The 22,784-nt window shown below is 33.5% G+C and overlaps 5 protein-coding genes across 6 annotated transcripts; 4 read left to right on the forward strand and 1 right to left on the reverse strand.

Annotated features, from left to right (window-relative positions):
• Nucleotides 1–1,683: 1,683 nt before the first annotated feature.
• LOC118042191 (type III polyketide synthase A) lies at nt 1,684–3,323 on the reverse strand. Its single transcript, XM_035049795.2, has 2 exons — nt 2,872–3,323; nt 1,684–2,769 (listed from the first exon to the last, which is right to left on the reverse strand). Exons 1-2 carry the CDS (start codon nt 3,203–3,205, stop codon nt 1,805–1,807), a joined length of 1,299 nt encoding a protein of 432 aa, XP_034905686.1. The 5' UTR covers nt 3,206–3,323; the 3' UTR covers nt 1,684–1,804.
• Nucleotides 3,324–5,438: 2,115 nt separating this feature from the next.
• Nucleotides 5,439–7,462, forward strand: LOC118042192 (large ribosomal subunit protein eL15). Its single transcript, XM_035049796.2, has 4 exons — nt 5,439–5,547; nt 5,982–6,148; nt 6,256–6,453; nt 6,993–7,462. Exons 1-4 carry the CDS (start codon nt 5,544–5,546, stop codon nt 7,236–7,238), a joined length of 615 nt encoding a protein of 204 aa, XP_034905687.1. The 5' UTR covers nt 5,439–5,543; the 3' UTR covers nt 7,239–7,462.
• Nucleotides 7,463–7,600: 138 nt separating this feature from the next.
• LOC118042193 (cell number regulator 6) lies at nt 7,601–10,761 on the forward strand. Its single transcript, XM_035049797.2, has 5 exons — nt 7,601–8,512; nt 8,612–8,734; nt 9,157–9,262; nt 9,358–9,620; nt 9,917–10,761. Exons 2-5 carry the CDS (start codon nt 8,612–8,614, stop codon nt 10,163–10,165), a joined length of 741 nt encoding a protein of 246 aa, XP_034905688.1. The 5' UTR covers nt 7,601–8,512; the 3' UTR covers nt 10,166–10,761.
• A 2,008-nt stretch (nt 10,762–12,769) lies between these two features.
• On the forward strand, nt 12,770–15,838 carry LOC118042194 (malate dehydrogenase, cytoplasmic). 2 transcript variants are annotated; one of them, XM_035049800.2, is made up of 7 exons: nt 12,770–13,012; nt 13,837–13,995; nt 14,089–14,264; nt 14,460–14,737; nt 14,867–15,002; nt 15,155–15,266; nt 15,458–15,837. In XM_035049800.2, exons 1-7 carry the CDS (start codon nt 12,970–12,972, stop codon nt 15,550–15,552), a joined length of 999 nt encoding a protein of 332 aa, XP_034905691.1. In that variant the 5' UTR covers nt 12,770–12,969; the 3' UTR covers nt 15,553–15,837. The 2 variants fall into 2 exon arrangements, with proteins under 2 accessions (XP_034905691.1, XP_034905690.1); XM_035049799.2 differs by lacking the exon at nt 12,770–13,012 and adding an exon at nt 13,333–13,507 and having other exon boundaries at nt 15,458–15,838.
• Nucleotides 15,839–19,047: 3,209 nt separating this feature from the next.
• LOC118042251 (malate dehydrogenase) lies at nt 19,048–21,017 on the forward strand. The gene is made up of 7 exons (XM_035049867.1): nt 19,048–19,090; nt 19,348–19,506; nt 19,604–19,779; nt 19,864–20,141; nt 20,282–20,417; nt 20,521–20,632; nt 20,917–21,017. Exons 1-7 carry the CDS (start codon nt 19,048–19,050, stop codon nt 21,015–21,017), a joined length of 1,005 nt encoding a protein of 334 aa, XP_034905758.1.
• Nucleotides 21,018–22,784: the final 1,767 nt, after the last annotated feature.

The raw sequence follows: 22,784 nt of genomic DNA on the forward strand, positions 1-22,784 counted from the left end.
GCACTGTACTATAGGTTTCATCAAATTCTTTTAACATTAAAATATAATATTCAAGCATCGATAATATAAGACAATCCAGATTAAATTAACTAAAAACATGATTTAAAATTAAAATTAAAAAAACCCTTAAAAGGAAAAGTGAAAAGAAATTGTAAAGTTTAAGGCTTCGTAACCTAATATCAAGGATGGACAAAAAAAAATACTACACCAAAAAAAAAAAACTTGAGTTAGGTTGGGATAACTTGACGAGCCAACAATTCGCAATATAAGATCAAGATAAAAAAAAAAAAGAATTTTAAAAGGATAATCTAGTGAAAAAACCAAGGTTAAAAAAAAACAAAAAAAAAATCTTGAGTCAATATGGGTTAACTTTACCAATTTACTCTCGGAATAAGCAAATAGTAAGAAAAGTGAAAAAATAACAAAGCTCATGGGCAAATAATTTAATGCAAAATTATAGGATTGAAAAAAATATATAAAAAATCAAGGGAAAAAAAATTTGACCCAACCTAGGTTAACTCGCTAATATGGCACACACAACATTCGATCGAGATAAAAAAAAATAAAAAACCTCCAAAAGAATGGCCTAACAAAAAAGGCCTAAGTTAAATAAAAAAAAATTGTGAACGAGAGTGCATGTTTACCTAGGTTAGCTTGACCAACTCACTCTCGAGATAACGAAATAAAAAGATAGGCAAAAAAAATGATAAATCTCAAGGAAAAATAATTTAATACAAAATCATATATAAAAACTAAAGTCATCAAAAAATGAGGGAAAAAAACCGATTCAACCCGAGTTAACTCGAATAACCCACCAATTGCGACATAAGATTAAGATAAAAAAAATAGACTTCCAAAAGAAGAACCTAGTAAAAAAAATCAAAGTTAAATAAAAAAACATTGAATAAAAAAATACAAATTAACTCGAGTTAACTTGATTAACTCGCACACTGGATAACCCAAAAAAATATGAAAATTCATGTAGCTCAAGGGCTAATAATTTAGAGCCAAAGTATGAAATTATTAAAAAAATTAATTTTATAAATAAAACAACAAAATAGTTATTGTTAATTTAACTAACCTATTACCCGAGATATATAAAATCATGACAACTCAACAAATCCATTTCATACATTCTACCATGCACAAAAACAGCCAATAATTACTTTCATTTATGGCCTTCTTAGAAACCTACATTCATACACTTTTAGGCTATCATAATAGTCAATATGTTTTTAATATTGTAATAGCCCTTGTTTTTCACTTGCTAGGGCTGTTATAATAACTCTAACTTTCTCTCATTTGAGTTACTTTAAAAAAAAAAAAATTCAGTTTAATTACTTTTTTTTATATATATATAAAAATCCAACTAAATCGAAATTGATCCCCTAATACTACGAGGAAAAGGAATAAAGGCAAGAATAGACCTTTTACAAAACCGAAATACCAAGTCCGAAAGCTTGTTTTCCTGGTCAACGAAGCATGTTAGTAACATACACCTCGAGGCTTGCGTTCAGGACAAGCCCTGGATCGTTGGTTACAGAAAAAAACAGAGTAAAATGATAACTGAGAAATCAGTCCAACAATGTTTCTCTTGAGAAAAGGAAGTTAATATCTCCACGGACATGCTGTTATGAAAAATTTCATATAGAAAGAAAGTTAAAAGCTCAGTCCTCTGTAAATTTCCCAGATTTCATTTCCTTTGAATTACTACATCAGAAACAGCATACATGTCTAGCTTCATGCATGGTGAAAATGAAAAATAAAAACCAAATGCATATCATATTGTAGCTGCAGGATTTAATTATAAGCTACGAAGCAGGATGCCTTCAAAAGTAATGCCTGGTCCAAAAGCCAAGGCAAGTCCCCACTCTCCCCCTCCTCTCTTCAACTCATCTCTCATGTATTCCAAAACATAGACTATAGTATTGCTGCTGACATTTCCATAGTCCATCAGAGCCCTCCTGCTGCATTCTAGCTTCTCTTCGTTTAATTTGAGCTTGCTCTCTAACCGGTTAAGTATTGCTGGTCCACCGGGATGGACAGCCCAGAACAACTCGTTGAAGTCAGTCAGACCAGCCTTTGCCACGAGCTTATTGCAAAATTCTTCAATATTGTCTTCAATCTTCTGAGGAAGCTCCCTCCCAAGCTTGAAATTTATGCCCTCTTCGGAAAGGCGTCCATCGATCACATTCTGGGTACCTGGCAAGAATTGTTGAACTGAATAGTTCAGCTCCATGAAAGGAGACTCTTTACCTGTTACGGGGTTGGCTCCGATAATCACAGCGGCAGCTCCGTCACCAAAGAGCGCAGCCCCCACAAGGTCGTAAGGGCGTGCCTTGCTAGGAGGGCGAAAACCAAGAATCGTAGTCTCAGAAGTAGTTAATAGAACACGGCTTCCTGGATTGTTTTCAGCTATGTCCTTGGCAACTCTGAGACCAGTGACACCACCATAACAGCCTAGGAAGTAAAGCATTACACGGCCAACATCATTCCTTAGTCCAAGCTGACTGGCAAGGTAGAGGTCACCACCTGGCAAGCGTACCTCACTAGAAGAAACATAGACAAGATGGGTGATATCTTCTACCGACCCTCCCCATTCATCTATGCAAGCCATGCTTGCTTTCAGAGCCATCTCAACGACCGCTGGATTCGCTATCTCGAGCCTTTGCCTGATTGTTGGAGTGCCCTCTGTTGCAAGTTCAGGGTATTTGTCTAGTATCTCCTTGGACATGACTGTGTATCTTGTCTTCACAGTAGTGGTTTTACCTAGCAAAAGAAATTAAAGTTAGAAGCTTGAAAAACCTGCCATTTAATGGAACCTGCTAGAATTGCTCCTCTACCATCAATGGGTTTAGCCATTTCACTTACAAAGTCTCTCCAGTTTCTCCTTAATCGAAGCATCATCGCACTTGGTGTCACGTAAATAGCCCTCCACCAAGCATTCTTGAGGAATAAGCTGGCTGGGGAAGGCCTTGCCGATTGCCAGTAATGTTGCCTTGCCTAAAGTGGGTGCCCGCCGGCTGGGAGTGGTACAGTGCTTTGAAGCCCCGTTACTGTCAGTTTCAGGCATCTTCAATAGCTTTAGGAAGAAGATAGTCCGGTACAAAGAGAATTTAATGGAGGAAATATCACAACGCGGGGGATTATAAACGAGAGATAAACCTGTTCTTGGAGAAAGGTTGGTGTGAAAGACGAGAAGCATGAAAAATTAAAAATGTCTGCTGGTAATTTTTCTACTTTTCGTGATTGGAAGCATGAATGCTTCAAGGCGGTGACTATTGTTTCCTCGTTGAACCACCTCCAACTTACCTTCTTTTCAGTATAAAATTTGAGAAAAACAGGTAAGTAAAGCTCGTGGAGTTGTAAAATCGCAGGACCACACCAGGCAACAAGTAGCATTTATGTGCATTTTTAAAGTACCTTGAAGGAATGGCATGGACACTTCTACCAGTACTGGTGTGAAACTAATTATTTTCACGGTAACACACAGGTTGCTCGTTGTGAAACTAATTGCATCTGACCAACGATTTTCCAGCTGCTTATCTCCATGAACGAAGATGGAAAATAAGAGAGCATAAATTCTGGTAGAGTTCTCAAGTCCATCCACGAAACACCTTCGAAAGTTCAGTTCTCTAGAAATTATTCGCTTGGGTTTCATTCATTCTGAAAAAAAAAATCGATTTTATTATTTGTGAAAAGTTAAAAATAAAGGGAACAAGATTTATAGTGAGGTGAAAATACATGCATTTCTTTTACACGTGCATTCAACACCATTTAAAAAAAAATTGACCCCTTTAGTTTGATAATTCTAATTTTTTATCTCAAACTTTATTTTGTTGGCATTTAATTTAAAAACAGAGAGAGAATTGTTAAAAAACCATGAAAAAAAGAGAAAGTGATCGATTAACAATATTTTATCAACCAAAAAGTTAATATTGAAATTAATGAATTCTATTCTATATAAAAGGAGTTTTGAGATGTTTTTTAGCCTTATCTTCTTGGAAAAAGGTAAATTGGGTTTTGATTTTTTTTTAAAAAATTTGAGTTGATTTTTAAATTTTTTTTCGATTCAATTCTAATTTAAGATTAGAAATAGATTTATCAAAATCTTTAAGATGTTTCATAAGTATTTTTTGGTTAAAAATAAAATCTTTAGATCCTAAACTTAGATAGATGTATGTGTGCTTGAGCTGATTAAGGCATCTGAACTTAGATAAAACCTTGTGAAGATGCGAGTTGCAGCATTATAATAATTAATTGATGTTTTTTTCATTGAAAAAAAATCACAAGATAAAATGATCTTTCCATTAAGTTCATTTGTTATTTTAGATTTGTTTAGTGATATTTCAGTCTTTTTATAATTTTTGGCACAATGTAACTACTGATTACCCTTGAAAGGAAAAAAACCTTTGATCTAAGGGTTTTATTGGAATTTCACTTTTTTCTCTCTCTCTCCAATGCTCATGCGGTCATAGAGTGATTTGATAATTTAACTAATAAAGAAATAACAACAAAAGGAAAAAGTTGCAATCACATTCGAAGAGAGCCACCCCACCATATTCGGGAGGCACGCGTGGTTGCTCACGAAGGTGAAGAACCAGCCTTTTTAATGTTTTCGTGAGGTGAAAAACCAGCTCTTTTATTTATTTATTTTTGAAGCTTGGTTTTCTAAACCATTTATTCTTTAATATTTAATTTATTTAAAAATTAAACTTATTTTTTTTTTATATTTTTTATATTATTTTTCATTAATTTTAAAAACTAAAAGGGTTATCTTAATTATTTTTATTTATGATTCATTATTATTTTTAATCATATTATTAAATTAAAAATTAATTAATTGAGTCAGATCAATTATCATAATTTCAAATTTTTCTTTATTATTTAAAAACACTAGTCTTAGTCGTGTCATAACACGAATCATCTAGGTTTACTTAAGCAATTTTTAATTTTTTTTAAATGAATGTTTTCTTTTTCATTTTAAATCTTATGTATTCGATTAGTTTGAAATGAGATTTTTAATTTGGTTCGATTTAAATTTTATGGTATTGTCACATGCTCATGCCTCAAATTAAGAGTTTCATGGATTAAACATGGTTGGTCTTAGTCATTAGTATTTTAATATTTTTATTTTAAAAAATATCATTTAATATATTATCATCTTAATATTTTAAATTTTTTTCATCCATTATAAAAATTATAATTTAATACAATGATATCAATAATAAATTTTAAAAATTATTTTAATATATTTTTAAATAAAAAAATAACTATTAATACAACATCAATGCTAAAAAACATCAAAGCCTACAATGGACTAGCAACAACTGAGGTATAGGGCCAGATTAAACCACGCCTAGTTGGAGCCACTGGCCCTACCCAGAAAAATTACCAGCCCAACATGACCCAAAATCAATTAAAATCTGACGGCTAGGATTAGCTTTCCGATACATAAATAAAAACTAGGGCATGCCGCCTCACAACAATAAGCCTTCGAGGAGAAGAGAGGGAGCCGTCTTCAGACATCTTGTGCCACAACAATGGGTGAGCAAGCATTCATCTCCTTTCAAAAACACACTTGGATTCTGCTTAGTATCGACCCCCTTTCATGTTTCAGTCTTTAATGCTGTGTTGTTTCTGTGATGATCTTATTTGTTTATTTTTTTAGCATGCAATTTGATGAACTTGATGTTTTTGATGATATTATCGAACTACGTGATTGATGGGGTTTAGTTAACTTGTTAAACCTTGTCGAAAACAGAATGCTTTAGACTGGGTTTGTGATTCAATCACTGATATTTTCGAGCACTTGATATATGGAATGGCCTCATTAAGTGGCGTTGCTTTCGTTTTTTTTTTCCGTGTCGGCATTTTTTTGGAGACTACTAGATGGAGAATAGAAACGCGGGTTTTGGTTATAATTTGTGATTTTTGAATTCTAGGGCGTGGGGTTTAATGATGAGTTTGGTGATGTGTAGGGGCTTACAAGTATGTTTCGGAGCTATGGAGGAAGAAGCAGTCGGATGTTATGAGGTTCTTGCAGAGGGTGAGGTGCTGGGAATACCGTCAGCATCCTTCGATTGTGCGTGTCACTCATCCTACACGTCCTGACAAGGCTCGCCGTTTGGGATACAAGGCAAAACAGGTAAAAATCTTGTTTTAATCTATGTAGTTGGCTTTCTTGTCACTGGACTAAATAATGCATTATCTTTTTCACTTCTATTTGATGATGACATAGATTCTGATTTCCAGGGGTATGTTGTCTATCGTATCCGTGTGAGGCGTGGTGGTAGGAAGAGGCCTGTTCCGAAGGGTATTGTTTATGGCAAGCCAACAAACCAGGGTGTTACCCAGCTCAAGTTCCAGCGTAGCAAGAGGTCAGTTGCTGAAGAGCGTGCAGGGCGGAAATTAGGTGGGCTCAAAGTTCTCAACTCATACTGGATTAACGAGGTTCGTAATATAAGTTTGTTTTTGCTCGTTCTTTCAACTTTCCATCGTTAATTGGAGGAAATAGTGTTGCAATATGATTTGTAATGGTTTGACGGGGATACTATTTCTATGTAAGCATGTTTGATGGTCAATTGAACTAAGAATGTTCCAAGTGATATTTACTTAGCAAGTGAGATAAGAGGGTCATACCACGATAAATCTGTTGACTATGTATTGTAACCATTTTAATAGCTATAGCTATTTTAACCATCACCTACTGGATTACACGTATAGATATTTAGAAACTGGTGTTGACCCTATTTCTATGCAAGCATGTATGGCTGTAATTTGAAACTTGTGTCGGCCCCATCTGGATGCAAGCACATGACTGTCTCGTGAAGCTGACAGTGTTTGAAATAGCTTTCACTTGGCAAGTAAGAGAGGGTCATGCCATGATTAACTTTTGTAGTCTATCACTAATACTTGCTCCCCTTTCATCTTTCTCAGGCTCTAAACAAGTTTGCTCGTAGTACTAAGCTGATATAATCTTCAATTTTCAGGATTCCACGTACAAATATTTTGAGGTTATCCTGGTCGATGCTGCTCACAATGCCATTCGCAACGATCCAAGGATCAATTGGATCTGCAATCCTGTCCATAAACACAGAGAGCTACGTGGCCTAACATCTGCTGGAAAGAAGTACAGGGGTCTCCGAGGAAGGGGACACTTGCATCACAAGGCGCGGCCTTCCAGGAGGGCAACATGGAAAAGGAACCAAACTCTTTCCCTCCGTCGGTATCGGTGATTGCAGTATTTGGGGCTTTTGTTTATCCGCGGACTTGGTCCTTTTTTTCCAAAATTTGCGATTAAGAGATTATGATAGTTTATTACTGTTTGTTTAGTGCAAGGATTTGCTGAGCCTTATTTTGGTACACAAGTTTATTCACTTGCAAGACTGGATATCTTTGACTTTGTTACAGTTGCTTTTTGTTGGATGATTGGATCAACCTCCTTGACTTGTCTTGTTTATTTTGTTAGATTGCCAACCTAATTCTCCGTGGTTTTCCTTACTTTTTTTTTGTGTGAGTTTAGGTTTAAATTTCGAATCAAACACTATGCATAAGGATGAAAAGCAATCACGGGTTTTTTTTTTTGGTGGGGAAATGGGATGTGAGGGGTTTATTTTCCTCAAAATTACAATAATTTACTTTACTTAACCGATGCTCAACCAAGTAATTGATCGTCAGGTGTTAGGGAAGTTTGCTAAATTTAAAGTCGTACAATAATTTTCGATTGATTTGTTTATCAATTTACTAGTAACTAAATGGCTAATTCATTTAGTTACTACATAACAATCAATTAAAAACTGAGACTACAGTCCTTGTCTAAAACAGTAGATATGAAGATAAATTACTCACTTTACAGTCCATAGCGATATATATATAAGTGTAGTCTTTTTAAAGCATCACTCTACCTGAGCAGAACAACATTTACATGATACCCGAAAACCTTTAATTATATCCTACAATTGTACATGTTTTGTACCCACAATCAATTATTGACTTACCCGCCCTCTCAATCCTAACTCTCCAAGAGTGTGATCATCTTAAAACTGATTAGGTGGTCTCGCTAAATCATGGAGTTAGTATCTAGAATTTACCAAGGATTGTTGGTGTTTAAAAAATTCTTTTCATGGATTGAGTGTTCTCAATCCTTACTTTTATTTTAATTTTTTTTCTACTTGTTTTTTGTAAGATAATACATACGTGTATTTGAGAGGAAAAAAAGGAGAGAGAATTGGAAAAAAACTTGGTTTTGGTGAGCCTATAAAAAGAAAAGGGGGCAGTTATGCCATGCAATATGAAAAGAAAAAGGAAGAGGAAAAAAAACCATGACCATTATTAAAGCCTAAGAAAAGCAGGACTTGGTCCGTGTCAATCCTTGCCATCCGAAAACAATTGGAGGTTTGAGCCTTCTTCTCTGCTCTTTCATGATTTCATTCCAAGAACACAGAGAAAAGCCATTGAAGATACTGCTTCCTTCTTCATTTCATCACCCCCAAATCCTTCCATTTTTAAGGTCCATCTCTTCCCCCCCTCTCTCTTTTATATATACACAAATAATGGTATGAATATTATTCATATAAATGCTGTGGGTGTTATTTTATTGGATGATCAGATGGATCAAGATGATCATCATGCAAAACGTTCTCGTCGGTACGTGCCATTAACAAGAGAGCAAGAAGCACCCGTGGAAGATATTGAACCTGGAGAACTCAACCAGCCCATTAATGTCTCTCAGGTCCTGTACATTTTCTCTCTCGTACACATTGCCATATATAACAACGTTAGATTCATCCTGAAATATCATTTCTCATCTTTCTTGAATGGTATCAACAACTTCACGGTTGGTGACAATGGATCCTTGATAATATTTGAATAGCTCAATTTGAATGGATGTTTTGGAATGACTAGTATTACTCTACATATAATGTCCTGGTGATTGAAAGAGGAGGCAGGCAGGCTGCCCTAAATTCCTAGCAAGACCCATCTGTCACATAATTTGCAAAGAAATTAATTTTATTATTAGAATTTTCTGAGAATTAAATGCACGTTTTTTGGAAGAAAAACAAAACTTGAAGTGATTGCATGCATTTTTGGGATGTAGAAGCTGGAGTGTGTACTTTTATTATTGATTTATTTTTCAGGTTTTTTGGTGTACAGAGGAAGTGCATTGAATGTGGACAATATCTACCAGAAAGGTATGAACCTCCTGCTGACGAAGACTGGACGACTGGGATTCTTGGCTGCCTCGAAGATACTGATAGTTGTGAGTATGCTTTCATTTTGGCTCCCATTGTAATAATTTTTTTTGTTTTTTCTCATAATATATTATGAAGTAAGGAATCATTTTATGTGTTGTAGGTTTCACAGGATTATTTTGTCCATGTGTGTTGTTTGGAAGGAATGTTGAACTGAGAGAAGATATTCCTTGGCCCAGTGCATGTGTTGGTCATGCAGTGTGTGTAGAAGGTGGAATTGCACTTGCAGCAGCCACTGCTTTCTGCAATGGTATTGATCCTAACACTTCAGTTCTCATTTGTGAGGGCCTCTTATTTGCATGGTGGGTTTGTGGCATTTACACTGGCCTCTTTCGAGAATCACTGCAGAAGAAATATCATCTCAAGGTGATTGATATATTGTAAACTATGATTTTCCGTTTCATAATTCATGCCTTGCACAAACATCTCTGCATATTTCGTTGTTTGCCTAAATTATAAAAAATTATCCTGAATTTTGGTTCAAATTGAACTTAGCCCTTCAGCTTTATTTTATTTTTATATTTGAGCACCTCAAACTATTTCTGATCCAAAGTTCAAGGCAATTTTTGTTCATTTAGCCATATTGTTTTGCAGTTTCTGTTTTTCTGCTTAGAAAGATTGATTAACACCCTAAAGCCGATTCAACTGTGAAACTGTTGCAGAATTCTCCGTGTGACCCATGCATGGTGCACTGTTGCCTGCATTGGTGTGCCTTGTGTCAGGAGCACAGGGAGATGAGGAACCATCTGTCTGACCCTACTGATATGCAGATGACTGTTGTTAACCCTCCTCCCGTTCAGGAGATGAAATCTGGCGAGAGCCAGGATTCTGCTTCATCTGCTCCTGATGCTCCGTCTGTACAATCTTCTGGAAATGGTGAACATACTGGTTTAGAGATACAGCCTGTGTAGGATTATGGTACATCATACACGGATTGGACGAAGAGCTGAATTCTTTTTATAATGTTATCATTACGTTATCTTACATTAATCCTTTGTCGGGGTCTTCAAGTAGAGCAATTAAAGCTGGAAATTTGTATGATGGTGATTGGACTTGGCCCTTACTCTAGCAGCAAAATTTGCTATGAATGTGAATGATTGAACTACACTTCATAGCTCAAGCCATTTGGTTACTTCGCTAATTTAATCTTCGTGACTTCACTCATTTGACGCTTTGTAATATATATATATATGATGATGATGATGATGATGATTAATCAGAATTCTACAGTGAATTTCGATTGTATTGTTGAGCTCTTCCTTTGTAGTGCAAACCTAAAACTAGTGCCCTCCATCTCCTCTCAGATTCGATTGGAAAGGAACTTCAATTTGAATGCAAGAGATCTGTGACAATAGATGATGACAGAAGGATCATCAGTGACCAGTTCCCCAACATGATGTTCAACTGAACAAAGTTTCTACAGGATCAAAAGAAATAATATAGGATAATGGAATACAACCAGGACAGTCGAAGCTAGGGATCGCCTATATTAACTTCACTATGCAAGTAGTGTGTAGCCAGGCCACAAGCAAACATTTCTGCTCCATTGAGTGTTTCTCCGGTTAAAGCCAAGTACTCTCCTGCAAACAAGAATACATCTAATATTATACTCATGCTAAAGTATACTTAATCTCTTATCAATTACCAACCCCATCAACATAATTCACTGATGCACTGCACTTTGATTACTTTGTCGACACTGTATGATGTGCAAATAGCATCATCTTCTGACACAGTTTAAAACTTCTGGGTAGCTGCCTGATATGCTATGTTGGAGTGGAAGATTTGTCCAATGAACAGTTTAATCCAAATAACTGTGGCAAAAGCCACACCATAAAGATATAAATACTGTGTGTCTATGGGAAACAGGAGCCATGATTTAGAGAAAACTGAAGAACTGCACTTCTGAACTAACTCCAAGGACAATGTCCAACTTGCTGACTGATGTGAGTCAAGTAACCAGGCCCTCATTAAAAGGACACTGCCCAACTGAATCAAGGGAAATTAATGGGGAAAAGGAAACTTTTAATTTAACTTATATGAGAAGTTGAAAAAAGACAAGTATATGAATGTTCTCATACTTAAATTGCTGGGAAACAAAATCTTAACAGAAAATAAAGAGAGACTATGGACTAAGGTATTTTCATATACATAAAAAGTAATGAATGTTCTAATACTTTAACAAGTAATGAGTAATAAGTCATGCAACTCTTTTTCAAAAAGGATTGGTACAGGTCTGTTTTCCAAATTCATTAGAGTTAATTTTGGATGTTCTTTCTTGTTGTGATTTTCCTTTTTTATTTTTGTAGATAGTTTTATAGTCTTGATTTCAAAATTCCCAAACCTATATCAAAAAAACTACAAAGTCTTTAAATTGAAACAAATAAATTGTTTATTTTTAGATTAAAAGTTACTCAATTAGATAAATTGTTAAGCCTATCATACAAAATTTACAATAGTTTTCTAACATAATTTAAACCAATAGTATTAACATGCTATATCATATTTATCTTTCACATGATAATTATATAATCTCAAATTTATTATTTTAGAATCATAGATAAAACATGCCTTTTACACACACATAATCCCTTATTAATTATGAACATTAATTATACATAAAAATTCAAATAATAATAATAATTTCCTAGTCGTTCGACTAAGAATTTTAATTAGTCCAAACAGCTAGGAATTTTGCGAAATTGAAATGCAAAAAAAAGTTCACATATTTTTTTAAAAATGAACGTCTTTGCATAGTCAATTTTCAATAAGATTAGTTATAAGGATCAGAAGACTAGAGAAGAAGTAAGAAGATCCAATGGCTAGGTTAGTAATCAGATCCAGTAACATGAGAAGAATAAAGAAATCCAACGGATATAAAAACTCAGCAATTACAGTTTGAGATTTTCATTATCAGGCAAAACGGCGAGGGCGGAGATTTTAAGGATTTGGGATAAAACTACCCTGTCCTATGGTCGATTAAGTTGGTGCTAGGCATTGTAATTTATCTATATTTTTAAAAAAATTAAGTTATTTTTGTATTGAATTATTTTTTATATATTAAATTTTTTTTATATATATTTTTAAATTATTTTGATGTATTGATATTAAAAATAAAAAAATTATTTTAATTTATTTTCTAATAAAAAACACTTTAAAAAATAACCTATAGTACACTTCCATGTATACACCGAGTATATATTTATTATTATGTAATTAGTTATTGAGGTTAAAATTTAAGAAATAAATTTTATAAAAAAGTTATAAATTACAATTTTTTTAACAAAATTTTAAAAGAAATTTTCAATAAAAATCATACCAATTAAATTATAACAAGTACTGATTATCTAAATATTTTTAAAATTATAATCAAAACAGAATATAATTTTAACCATACCACACCACTCTTGAACACTTTCCAAAAACAAAATAAAGAAAAAATGAAGTCATGTCAACCAAGAAGAGATACCATATTAACGAAGGAGCAATTAACCAGTTAGTCAGTACCTTTGTTTCATGGTGACATGTTATTTTCAACTGCAAATCTCTAAAACGTAGCGCCATATCATCATCACGGTTATTTCGTCTCCATGGATCCATCTTTCTCATCTCCGTCTTCTTTTTCCATATAACCAAGCCATCTCCCTTTCTTCATCACCATTTTTTTTTTCCTGAAATTTTATACCTCGTATCTTTTCTATTTTTACCAGAATTAATGGCCAGAAGCTCACTAAAGGTTTTGGTTACTGGTGCTGCTGGTAACATTTTTTATTACTCTTGTCATAGCATTTTCTTTCTGATAGCCTTTACGTCTAAGAACACGTGGACAAAGTTTTGAGTTTCTTTAACATGCGATTCCAAAACAAATGGAGAAAGGGAACCCACAAAACCACTTGGAAAGATTGCTTGGTGGATGTTTGCTTCAGACTGTGGAGATCTTTATACGTATTGCATTCTTAATAATTAATAGACCTTGTCTTGTACTTTTTTGCCTTGTTATGGAGGTGTTTGTGTAGATTCTTTCTTTCATTCATCATACTATATATTTAAGCATATCTTGCCAGGAAGGATTGCTCTATCTTCATTTCAACAGGAAACCTGTTGTTCTAGAGAGATGGATCATGCTGTATTGCTTCAGAAAATTCTTGTTGTTTCATTTATTGTTGCTCTTTTTTGGAAGATAATTAGATATATGTGCAACCTCCTTAATGTAGAAAAAGAACCTGTGAGGGTTCTTGTAACTGGTGCTGCAGGCAAGGCTCGAATATTAAATATTTCATTTGCATTTTATTTTCTTCAATTTATTATCTTTCTTTTGTCATTAGTCAAAATTTTGTAGCAATCTTACTTTACAATTGATTCTCTGGACATTCATCCTTTTTTTAGGCCAAGATGGCTGTAAAATCCACGGTATCATCTTTGGAACATTCTTACTTTTTCTGCATAGTTAGATCATACAAGTAATTCTTGTTTAAATTGCCTGTGCGAATCTTTTTGTGGTAGAACTCCATCGCTATCCCCCCCCCCCCCCATTAATTTCAAGTCTAATCATTCGAAGTCTCACACTAGTTTCTTCTCACAGGGCAAATAGGCTATGCTATAGTTCCAATGATTGCCAGAGGTGTCATGCTAGGCCCTGACCAGCCTGTAATTCTTCACCTGCTTGATATTGAACCTGCAGCTGAGGCCTTGAATGGGGTCAAAATGGAATTGATTGATGCTGCCTTTCCTCTGCTCAAGGGTATCATACCTTGTAATTCTGGTTCAAGTTAAGGTGTGTTTTTTCAATTCTCTCTGAGATTTCATAAATTTTGTATCGTATCTTGCTCAACAGGAGTTATAGCCACTACGGATCCAATTGAGGCTTGCATGGGTGTCAACATTGCAGTCATGGTCGGTGGCTTTCCTCGGAAGGAAGGTATGGAGAGGAAGGATGTGATGTCTAAAAACGTGTCAATCTACAAGGCTCAGGCTTCAGCCTTGGAGAAGCATGCTGCTGAAGATTGCAAGGTGGGAAAGCCTTTGAATAGCCCTGTGGGCTGTAGATTCTTTTTTTTTTTTTTTTTTTTTTTTTTGGAGGGGGTTTCAATTCTGTGTTATATATTGAAGGAGTTTGAGATGGCATTGACCTTAGGAAGAAATAGGTGTTAGACAGTGAAGCCTGACTCTCCTGCGTTGACACATTTCGTTGCTTTTGTTTTGCAGGTGCTAGTGATCGCCAACCCAGCTAACACCAATGCACTCATCCTGAAAGAATTTGCTCCTTCAATCCCAGAGAAAAACATCACATGTCTTACGCGACTTGATCATAACAGAGCATTAGGCCAAATATCTGAGAGCCTAGATGTACAAGTTAGTGATGTGAAGAATGTCATCATCTGGGGAAACCATTCTTCAACTCAGTATCCAGATGTCAACCACGCGACTGTACAGACCAGCAGCGGGGAGAAGCCTGTCAGAGAACTTGTCTCTGATGATAAATGGTAATCAAATACCAAGTTTATACCCTCTTTAATTAATATTCTTGTATCATTTCCATACGCTCCAAATATTGTCAGATCATTGTATTCTTTGGATATATATGCTTCACCAACAAGTTTTCCTTGTATTAGGTTAAATGCTGAGTTCATCACCACCGTGCAGCAGCGTGGTGCAGCCATTATCAAAGCTAGAAAACTATCGAGTGCATTGTCTGCTGCCAGCGCTGCTTGTGATCACATACGCGATTGGGTTCTTGGGACACCCGAGGTTGATTCTCTTACTCGGATATTTCTTGATCTTAGAAAATTTATAGTGAATTCACATCTGGAAATTGATGTTTTGTTTTTCCAGGAAATTATAATCGGCCAGTGGTCCCTTTTGGCTAATTTATCTTGTTTCTCCTTGTATCTTGTTTTCAGGGAACATGGGTTTCCATGGGGGTATATTCTGATGGATCTTATGGGATTCAACCTGGCCTTGTATACTCTTTCCCGGTTACCTGCAAGAAGGGCAAATGGTCCATTGTGCAGGGTAATCTCTACTTCCTTTTACTTTCTCCTATTTGTTTCACGCTTTGTATGGATCTATTCTGTCAACATTTTCTGTGAAATGATCTAAACTCTAAGTTACAAATAGTAAATTTAATTTTTAGAGAGGAACAATTAAAATCATCCCATTCGTATCTCATTAGAGACTGAGTCCTCTGGTCATGACAATGTCAGGACTCAAGATTGACGAGTTCTCGAGGGCGAAGATGGATGCAACAGCAAAAGAGCTTGTGGAGGAGAAATCGTTGGCCTATTCATGTCTCAACTGATCATTTGTATGAGGAGAATAATGAAGGAGATCACTCTTAAATTACCTAAGAAGAATAAAGAGAATGCCCTTTTGCGTTGTAATTTCAGACGATGAATGAGACACTTTAGTGCCTCTTATCCTACTAGTTGTGTTCTGTTCTTTCATATACTTGATTCAGTGTCTAAATTTATCCTCTTAACATACTATTGTGGAAAGAAGGCCACGATAATCCATTACAAAGACCAAAATAAAATCATGTACAAGATCAGGGGATCTGTGATTCAAGGACATAAGCTTTCTCTACTGGTCTCTCTCTAGCATTTTATTCTGCGTTCTGTTTGGTTCAGTGTTTTATTATTTGATCTGCAACGATGACGAAGGATGCAGCCAGGATTCTGCTCACTGGAGCTACTGGAAATCTCTGCTTCGTTTATGAATTGCAGTTTTTCAATGGCCTGATTGATTGCTGAGAAAAACGTAGGGAGCAAGAATGATAAATTTATCTTTCTATTCGTGATTTTAATCCATTCTTAACCTAGATTTAGATATGATCATTGAAATCTCCAAGGGATCCTGAAGAAACTTAAAATTCCTTTTCTTTTCAAACCTATTTGTTCCGGTAATTATTGAAGGAAAAATTTTCAGCTTCAGAACTATCAATTTTCCGGGACAGGGCAAGTGGGCTATGCTCCTGTTCCAATGGTTGCAAGAGGGCTCACGTTAGGCCCAGATCAGCCTGTAATTCTGCACTTGCTCGGTCGATCTGCCGAGTCCTCGAAAGGGGTGGAAATAATAAATGTTTGCCACCTTGACTATTGTGTTCTAATCAGATTTTCAAGTCAAGCTAATTCTGCTTGGTGGTGCGGATTTAACAAAATTCTTTCCCTTTTGGTGGTAAACACCCTTAACAAGATACTAAAATGCTCTTGTATGATGGGAAGCTGGGTTCAGAGAGTGTTTGGATGTGAGATAACTTGTATTTTTTTTTGAGTAAAAATCATATTTTTATAGCTTTTAAAGGTGTGGTTAAGTGTGGTTTGTGCTTAAAATGTATTGTACCTTTTAAAAAAAGCCATTACACTTCCAAGTTAAATATCCTCTTAAAAAGCATCTAAACTCATTCTTGGCTAGATTTGCTTTTGTTTAGAGAATCCTTAAAACACACAATTTAGATGCCCCACACTACAACGCCGGCAGAAAATTGAAATCTCTTTTCAATATGAGAAAATATTAAGTATTGCTACATGTTTTAAAAAATAATTATTATTGATGTCATAAATTCAATTAAGTTTAATAAATTAATGAATCAAATTTAGAAAAAAAAATGCTCACAAAAAAATAAAATTGAAGCTCAATTTCTAAATAATGATGAAAGATGAAATTGTAAAAAAAATATAAATAAAAAAGGAAAAAAAAAAACAACCTGAGTTAATATATTAAACCCACAACCCTGAACATAATACTAGGATAACTTTATATATATATAAAAAATACAATGTCTATTTCCCAATAATTCAAAACTAGAAAGATGAAATAAAAAAAAAACAAAAAAAAAAAAAAACACCAACAAAACCACAACCTATGAAATCCAATTCTTAAACTAACCCACTGTTGAGAGATGAAAAAAAACTGAACAATACTCTATCTTAAGAAAAACAACCTAAAAAAAAAAGCCTCGAGTCAATCCGGGCCAACTCGTCAAAAACCGACAATTTATGTCATGAGACTGAAGTAATCCCAATAGAAAGGAAAGCAAAGAAAATCACAAAACCTAATTTCTAATAAAATCAATATTGAAAGATGTAATTGAAAAAAAAATATAAAAAAAGGATCGAAGCCAACCGAGTTCAACTTTCACACTCATGACCCAAGTCATAAGACCAGGATCACCCTATAAGAAAAAAAATCACAAAGCACAATTCTTAACTAACCCAACATCGAAGGATAAAATTAAAAAAATAAATTAAATTTTAAAAAATGACCTTAACAAAAATAACAAAAAAGATAAGGACTATATTTGATATAAAAAAATGACAGGACATCTTTAATTTTTTTTTCCAAATCAATGCTAATCTTAAGGAGAGGAGCGAGGAAAAAGAGAGGAGAAGAAAATTTTTTTTTGTTAAAGCCTCACAGTCACTTTTCTAGTGACATGCGCTGCCTCACTAGAAAGGTTGTGCCACTTCCAACGCTACCAAGAAAGGTAGTGTCCGAAAGCCACACATGGCAAGTTCCTTCACCCATTGATGTGTGTATTGCATTTACTAGCCAAGTTGTCCTTGTCCATTGACTTCAGCCCACCGTATTTGTTTTAATCTTAATTTTGATATTTTAAAACTTATTGTTTTACATCAATATAATTTTATTTTATCTTTTCAAATTAAGCATTAACTAAGACCCCGTTTATTTGCAGGAAAATAGTTTTTTTTTGAAAAGTGGTTTCCTTGAAAAGTGAATTCCGCTCAAAATAAAAGGAAAACACTTTCCTGAAAATCAAGCTAAATTTTTCTTTAACAAGAAAGTGTTTTTTGTTGACCAACTTTTTTAATGGCAAACAAACACATAAAAGTTTGAAAAGTAGTTTACTAGAAATCACCTTCCAGAAAATAAACGCATCCTAAGCTTCAAAACTTTTCCTTGATATTGTAAAATCTTTATATATAGGCAACCAAAACAAACTACTAAATCAAAGACCGAGCACCATAAAATTTCAACTAAGTCAAATCCCAAATAAAACCAATATGACAGGATCTAATTAAAAAAAAAAAGATAGTGAAAAAAAAAAGAATATGAATTCATCCCCTGATTGTTCAAATAAGTCCATAATGTTAAGGGAAAAAAGAACAAATATTTGTTTAAGCTTTAAATTTGGTCCTCAAAACTCTAATTTTTTTTAAATTAATAAAAATCAAATTTTATTTTGTCAAACTAAATATTAACAGAATATTTTATTAACACCACAAAATTCCTATATGCGTGAGTAAAATATAAATCACTAAGACCAATTCTAAATAAACATAATATTTAAAAGAACAGATAAAAAATAACACAAATAATGGACCAAAACAAAAAAAAAAATAAAGAGAAAAAGAAGAGAAATCATTATGCGAATCCGAATCCACATTGATCTCTCGTAGTCCACACAAAATTGTGTGATCTCTATTATTATTTTTTCTTAATATGGATAAAGTTTTTCCAAATAAATCCCATAGTAATTTGATTTGTTATATGAATGTTTCCTTTCTTGAAATTGGTGGATGCAAAACCGTAACACATTAAATGTATTTAAAAATGTTTCCAGGTAAGACTATCAACGAAAGACCAGGGAATATATACGAATTTTACTTGTCAAACCAAGGGTGTTAGAGAGACTACTGCAAAAGAACTCTTGCAATGCTTTGAATCTTAACCATCGAGAGATTCTTTGATCATTTCCATATCGGTTTTCTCCACTTTTCCCTCTCAAGCTTTTGTTTTCTGTTTGCTTGAGTGTTTTATCATTTGATCTGCAACAATGCCAAAGGATGCAGTCAGGATTTTGGTTACTGGGGCTGCAGGTAATCTCCGATTTTATTAATCTTTTTTATTATTGTCGAGAAAGATTTAGGGAGGAGAAAACAACATCAAAATCATTCTTCATAATGTTTTTCTCATAATTTTCTTAATTCTTGTCCATTCTTACCAAAACAATCATGAAAGAATTTTTAATTTTCTTTTTTTTCTTTTTTTTAATCTGAAAATTAGTTATGAAAACCAAATCGATGGAATAAGAAACGTAAAGTTGAACTTCCGAATTATCAATTTTCCTGGACAGGGCAAATAGGCTATGCTCTTGCCCCAATGATTGCAAGAGGAATCATGTTAGGGCCAGATCAGCCCGTAATCCTGCACTTACTTGACATTCAACCTGTTGCCGGGTCCTTGAAAGGGGTGAGAATGGAACTAATAGATGCTGCCTTCCCTCTTCTCCAAGGTATAGCTCTTCATTTTGAGGGTTAGTTTGATGTGGATTTCACCAGCTGCTGCCGTCAAATGCTTGGCTTCAGTGTATTGCATTTGTGGTTCCATAGGTATTCTCGCTACAACGGATGTCAACGAAGCTTGTAAAGGTGTTAACATTGCTGTTATGATCGGTGGTTTTCCCTGTAAGGAAGGAATGGAAAGGAGAGATGTGATGCATAAAAACGTACCAATCTTCAAGGCTCAAGCTTCAGCTTTAGAGCAACACGCTGCTCCTGATTGCAAGGTTAAAACAAGCAAGGAATTGACTTCAGTCAATTTGCTGTCATTGTAATCGAAAGGTGATGTTTTTTACTGTTTTTCTTAGCAGATCCTGGTGGTTGCCAATCCTGCAAACACTAATGCACTCATTTTGAAAGAATTCGCCCCTTCAATCCCAGTTAAGAACATCACATGTCTTACTAGACTTGACCATAATCGAGCCCTAAGTCACATCTCCGAGAGGCTAAATGTTGACGTTAGAGATGTAAAGAATGTAAACATATGGGGAAATCATTCTTCAACCCAATATCCAGATGCCAATTATGCCACTGCCGCCACCGACAGCGGAGAGAAGTCTGTCAGAGAACTTGTTGCTGATGATCATTGGTAGGCCGAAGTTCCTCGCCGGCCCTGTTCTCGTTTCGTCGAGGATGTATAAACTTCGTTGAAATACATGTTTGAAATCATCCTATATTCGCATTCTACTCGATTACCTACCGGCGATATGTGGTCTGATGTTTTTACAGGATAGATTCTGAGTACATCAATTCAGTGCGGGAACGTGGATCTGAAATCATCAAAGCCCGGAAACTGTCAAGCGCCTTGTCTGCTGCAAGTGCTGCTTGCGACCATGTACATGACTGGATTATTGGCACTGCCAAGGTAGATTCCTTGGACTAGTATATGGTGAAGTTGGGGCCTGTTTTTTACATTACTGCCCATCAAATTAATTTCCTTTCTTCCTTTGTTTGCATTTTTAAATCAGGGAACTTGGGTTTCCATGGGAGTGTCTTCTGATGGTTCTTATGGTATCCAACCTGACATCATCTACTCATTTCCTGTTACTTGCCAAAAAGGAGAATGGTCAATTGTGCAGGGTAAGTTCTGTATGAATCAATTGGCACAAGAATGGCTAGATTTTGGCAACATTGGCAGATCGCTACGAAGATCTTAGCCTGTATATATATATATATATATATATATTTGCAATAATAGCTCAAATTAGCTTGGATCTCCTGAGTTTTACAATACCATTTACCACTGTAATGTGGTTGCATAACTCAGGCTACAGAACTCCTTGTCATTTCAGGCATGAGTGACGTTCAAAAGAATGTCAAGTCATTCTGTACTGATTGTTGAAACCTTATTCTTTTAATGGCAGGTCTCAAGATTAATGAGTTCTCAAGAGAGAAGATGGATACAAGTATGAAAGAACTAACTAGAGAAGGGTCATTGGCTTATTCATGTCTCAATCAAACATAAATGCACTCTTTACATTTTTAATTATATTTATTATGTTTTTGTATAATATCTATATTTTAATATGTTTTTTTCATCAAGTTTTTCCATTTAATTTGACGAAGTTATGTTTTTCATTTCAACACTTCCTTCAGTTATATAAGTGTAGATGATTCAATTTACCGTTGTATAATTGGATATGTTTTTTAATATGTATTTATATGTTTAATTGTGTCTTTATTCTTTTATATATGTTATTTAATTCTTCAATATGTATTTTTAAAAATGTAACTGCTATATCTTAATTTAGATAAAAGAGATTTTTTAAAATATATTTTAAAAAATTAGATACTAAAAAAAAAATAGATAGAAGTAAAAATATAAAAATATTAATAATTGATTTATTTATATTAATATTTATATGGTTTAAAACTCCCCGTCAAATATATTTATTTTATGTAAAATTGAGCATGAAGCTTCTTGGTTTAAGGGGGTGTTTATATATATATATATATATATATATATATATATATATATTATATATATATATTTATTTATTTTATTAACAAAAAATAATTAAAAAACAATCATTATCACATATATATATATATATATATTATTTTTAAAAATTATTTTTAATAACAGCATAAAAAAATATGAAAAAACCAAAAACAATTAATTTAAAATAAATAAATAAAATTATTTTTTTAAATTTTTTTTAAAACATAAAAACAAATAAATTCTTAATCTGTAGGTTCTGTAAGTAAAATAGCTATTGAACCTTTGATTTGTCATGGGAGAATAAGTTTCATTTTTAATATAAAAAAAAGAAATATGTATTTTTTTCAATAAATTTTTTTACATAAAAATCTAATTTTTAAATTGAAAAGTTGATGCATATATTAAATTAAATAAAACAAGAATACTTTAAGCTAATAAATAAATAAATTCATTTAAGTAAATAAAGATTAAGCTAGAAAAATCAAGGAATAAATATAGATAAAGAAATTTGATTTATAATATGGATCATATAACCAATAGTAATGTAATAACTTTTTTCCTTGGAGCTAATTTTTAATTTAATAAAAAAAATAAAAAAAGACATGCTTAAAAATAATTGATAAAAATCAAGAAATTTTTTTTTTAAGTAATGCTACAAAAAAAAAATACCTCTTAATATCATATAAAAATTGAGATTTTATTTGTAAACTATATATAAAATAAATTGTATAAAGTTAAAAAGGAATCATCATAAAAATTTGTTAAAAAGTGTAAAAAAAGCCAATAAAAAATGTCAATAAAAAATCACCATTAAAAAATAAAATTTATAGAAAAATAAAAAGATAAAAAATCAATAAATAAATAATAATAATAATAATAATAAAACTCAAGCACGTGAGCCTAATCTAAATGGCCCAACAAATCTAAACTTAAAAAGCTTAAATGAGTGGGACTGTCAGCCTAAGGTGTATAAACTGTTTTTTTTTTTTTTATTAAAAAAAAAATTGTAAGGGGTGATGACCTTTCATCAATCCAAAAAGTTTTTTAAAAAGAAGAATAAGCATGTAATTTGTTACCTATTTTTTTCTCTTTAAATTTTAGCTATTATAGCGATTAAAAAAAATTGAAGGTAATTTACTTAAAAACTTATTTTTAACCCAGAAATTAACCAAAAACATTATATATACCTTAGTAAACTTATATATAATCTCAAATAATTAAAAAATTAGTGGATAAATCCAAAATCAAATTGAACAAAAAATCTTTTTAAAATACTTTTGGCACCCAAAA

Source organism: Populus alba, chromosome 2, assembly GCF_005239225.2.
Source record: "Populus alba chromosome 2, ASM523922v2, whole genome shotgun sequence".
In the NCBI taxonomy this organism is placed as follows: domain Eukaryota; kingdom Viridiplantae; phylum Streptophyta; class Magnoliopsida; order Malpighiales; family Salicaceae; genus Populus; species Populus alba.

What these genes read in the sequence shown, in the direction of transcription:
- LOC118042194 (XM_035049799.2), top strand. Translation starts at nt 13,369, where the DNA reads ATGGATCATGCTGTATTGCTTCAGAAAATTCTTGTTGTTTCATTTATT. An exon ending in TCTTGTAACTGGTGCTGCAG is followed by an intron (nt 13,508 to 13,836) that starts GCAAGGCTCGAA and finishes TTCTTCTCACAG; the next exon opens with GGCAAATAGGCTATGCTATA. An exon ending in ATGCTGCTGAAGATTGCAAG is followed by an intron (nt 14,265 to 14,459) that starts GTGGGAAAGCCT and finishes TTTGTTTTGCAG; the next exon opens with GTGCTAGTGATCGCCAACCC.
- LOC118042191 (XM_035049795.2), bottom strand. Translation starts at nt 3,205, where the DNA reads ATGCTTCTCGTCTTTCACACCAACCTTTCTCCAAGAACAGGTTTATCT. An exon ending in GGAGAAACTGGAGAGACTTT is followed by an intron (nt 2,770 to 2,871) that starts GTAAGTGAAATG and finishes TTCTTTTGCTAG; the next exon opens with GTAAAACCACTACTGTGAAG.
- LOC118042192 (XM_035049796.2), top strand. An exon ending in TGGGATACAAGGCAAAACAG is followed by an intron (nt 6,149 to 6,255) that starts GTAAAAATCTTG and finishes TCTGATTTCCAG; the next exon opens with GGGTATGTTGTCTATCGTAT. An exon ending in ACTCATACTGGATTAACGAG is followed by an intron (nt 6,454 to 6,992) that starts GTTCGTAATATA and finishes TTCAATTTTCAG; the next exon opens with GATTCCACGTACAAATATTT.
- LOC118042193 (XM_035049797.2), top strand. Translation starts at nt 8,612, where the DNA reads ATGGATCAAGATGATCATCATGCAAAACGTTCTCGTCGGTACGTGCCA. An exon ending in AGCCCATTAATGTCTCTCAG is followed by an intron (nt 8,735 to 9,156) that starts GTCCTGTACATT and finishes TTTGGTGTACAG; the next exon opens with AGGAAGTGCATTGAATGTGG. An exon ending in CCTCGAAGATACTGATAGTT is followed by an intron (nt 9,263 to 9,357) that starts GTGAGTATGCTT and finishes TATGTGTTGTAG; the next exon opens with GTTTCACAGGATTATTTTGT.
- LOC118042251 (XM_035049867.1), top strand. Translation starts at nt 19,048, where the DNA reads ATGCCAAAGGATGCAGTCAGGATTTTGGTTACTGGGGCTGCAG. An exon ending in TTTGGTTACTGGGGCTGCAG is followed by an intron (nt 19,091 to 19,347) that starts GTAATCTCCGAT and finishes TTTCCTGGACAG; the next exon opens with GGCAAATAGGCTATGCTCTT. An exon ending in TGCCTTCCCTCTTCTCCAAG is followed by an intron (nt 19,507 to 19,603) that starts GTATAGCTCTTC and finishes GTGGTTCCATAG; the next exon opens with GTATTCTCGCTACAACGGAT.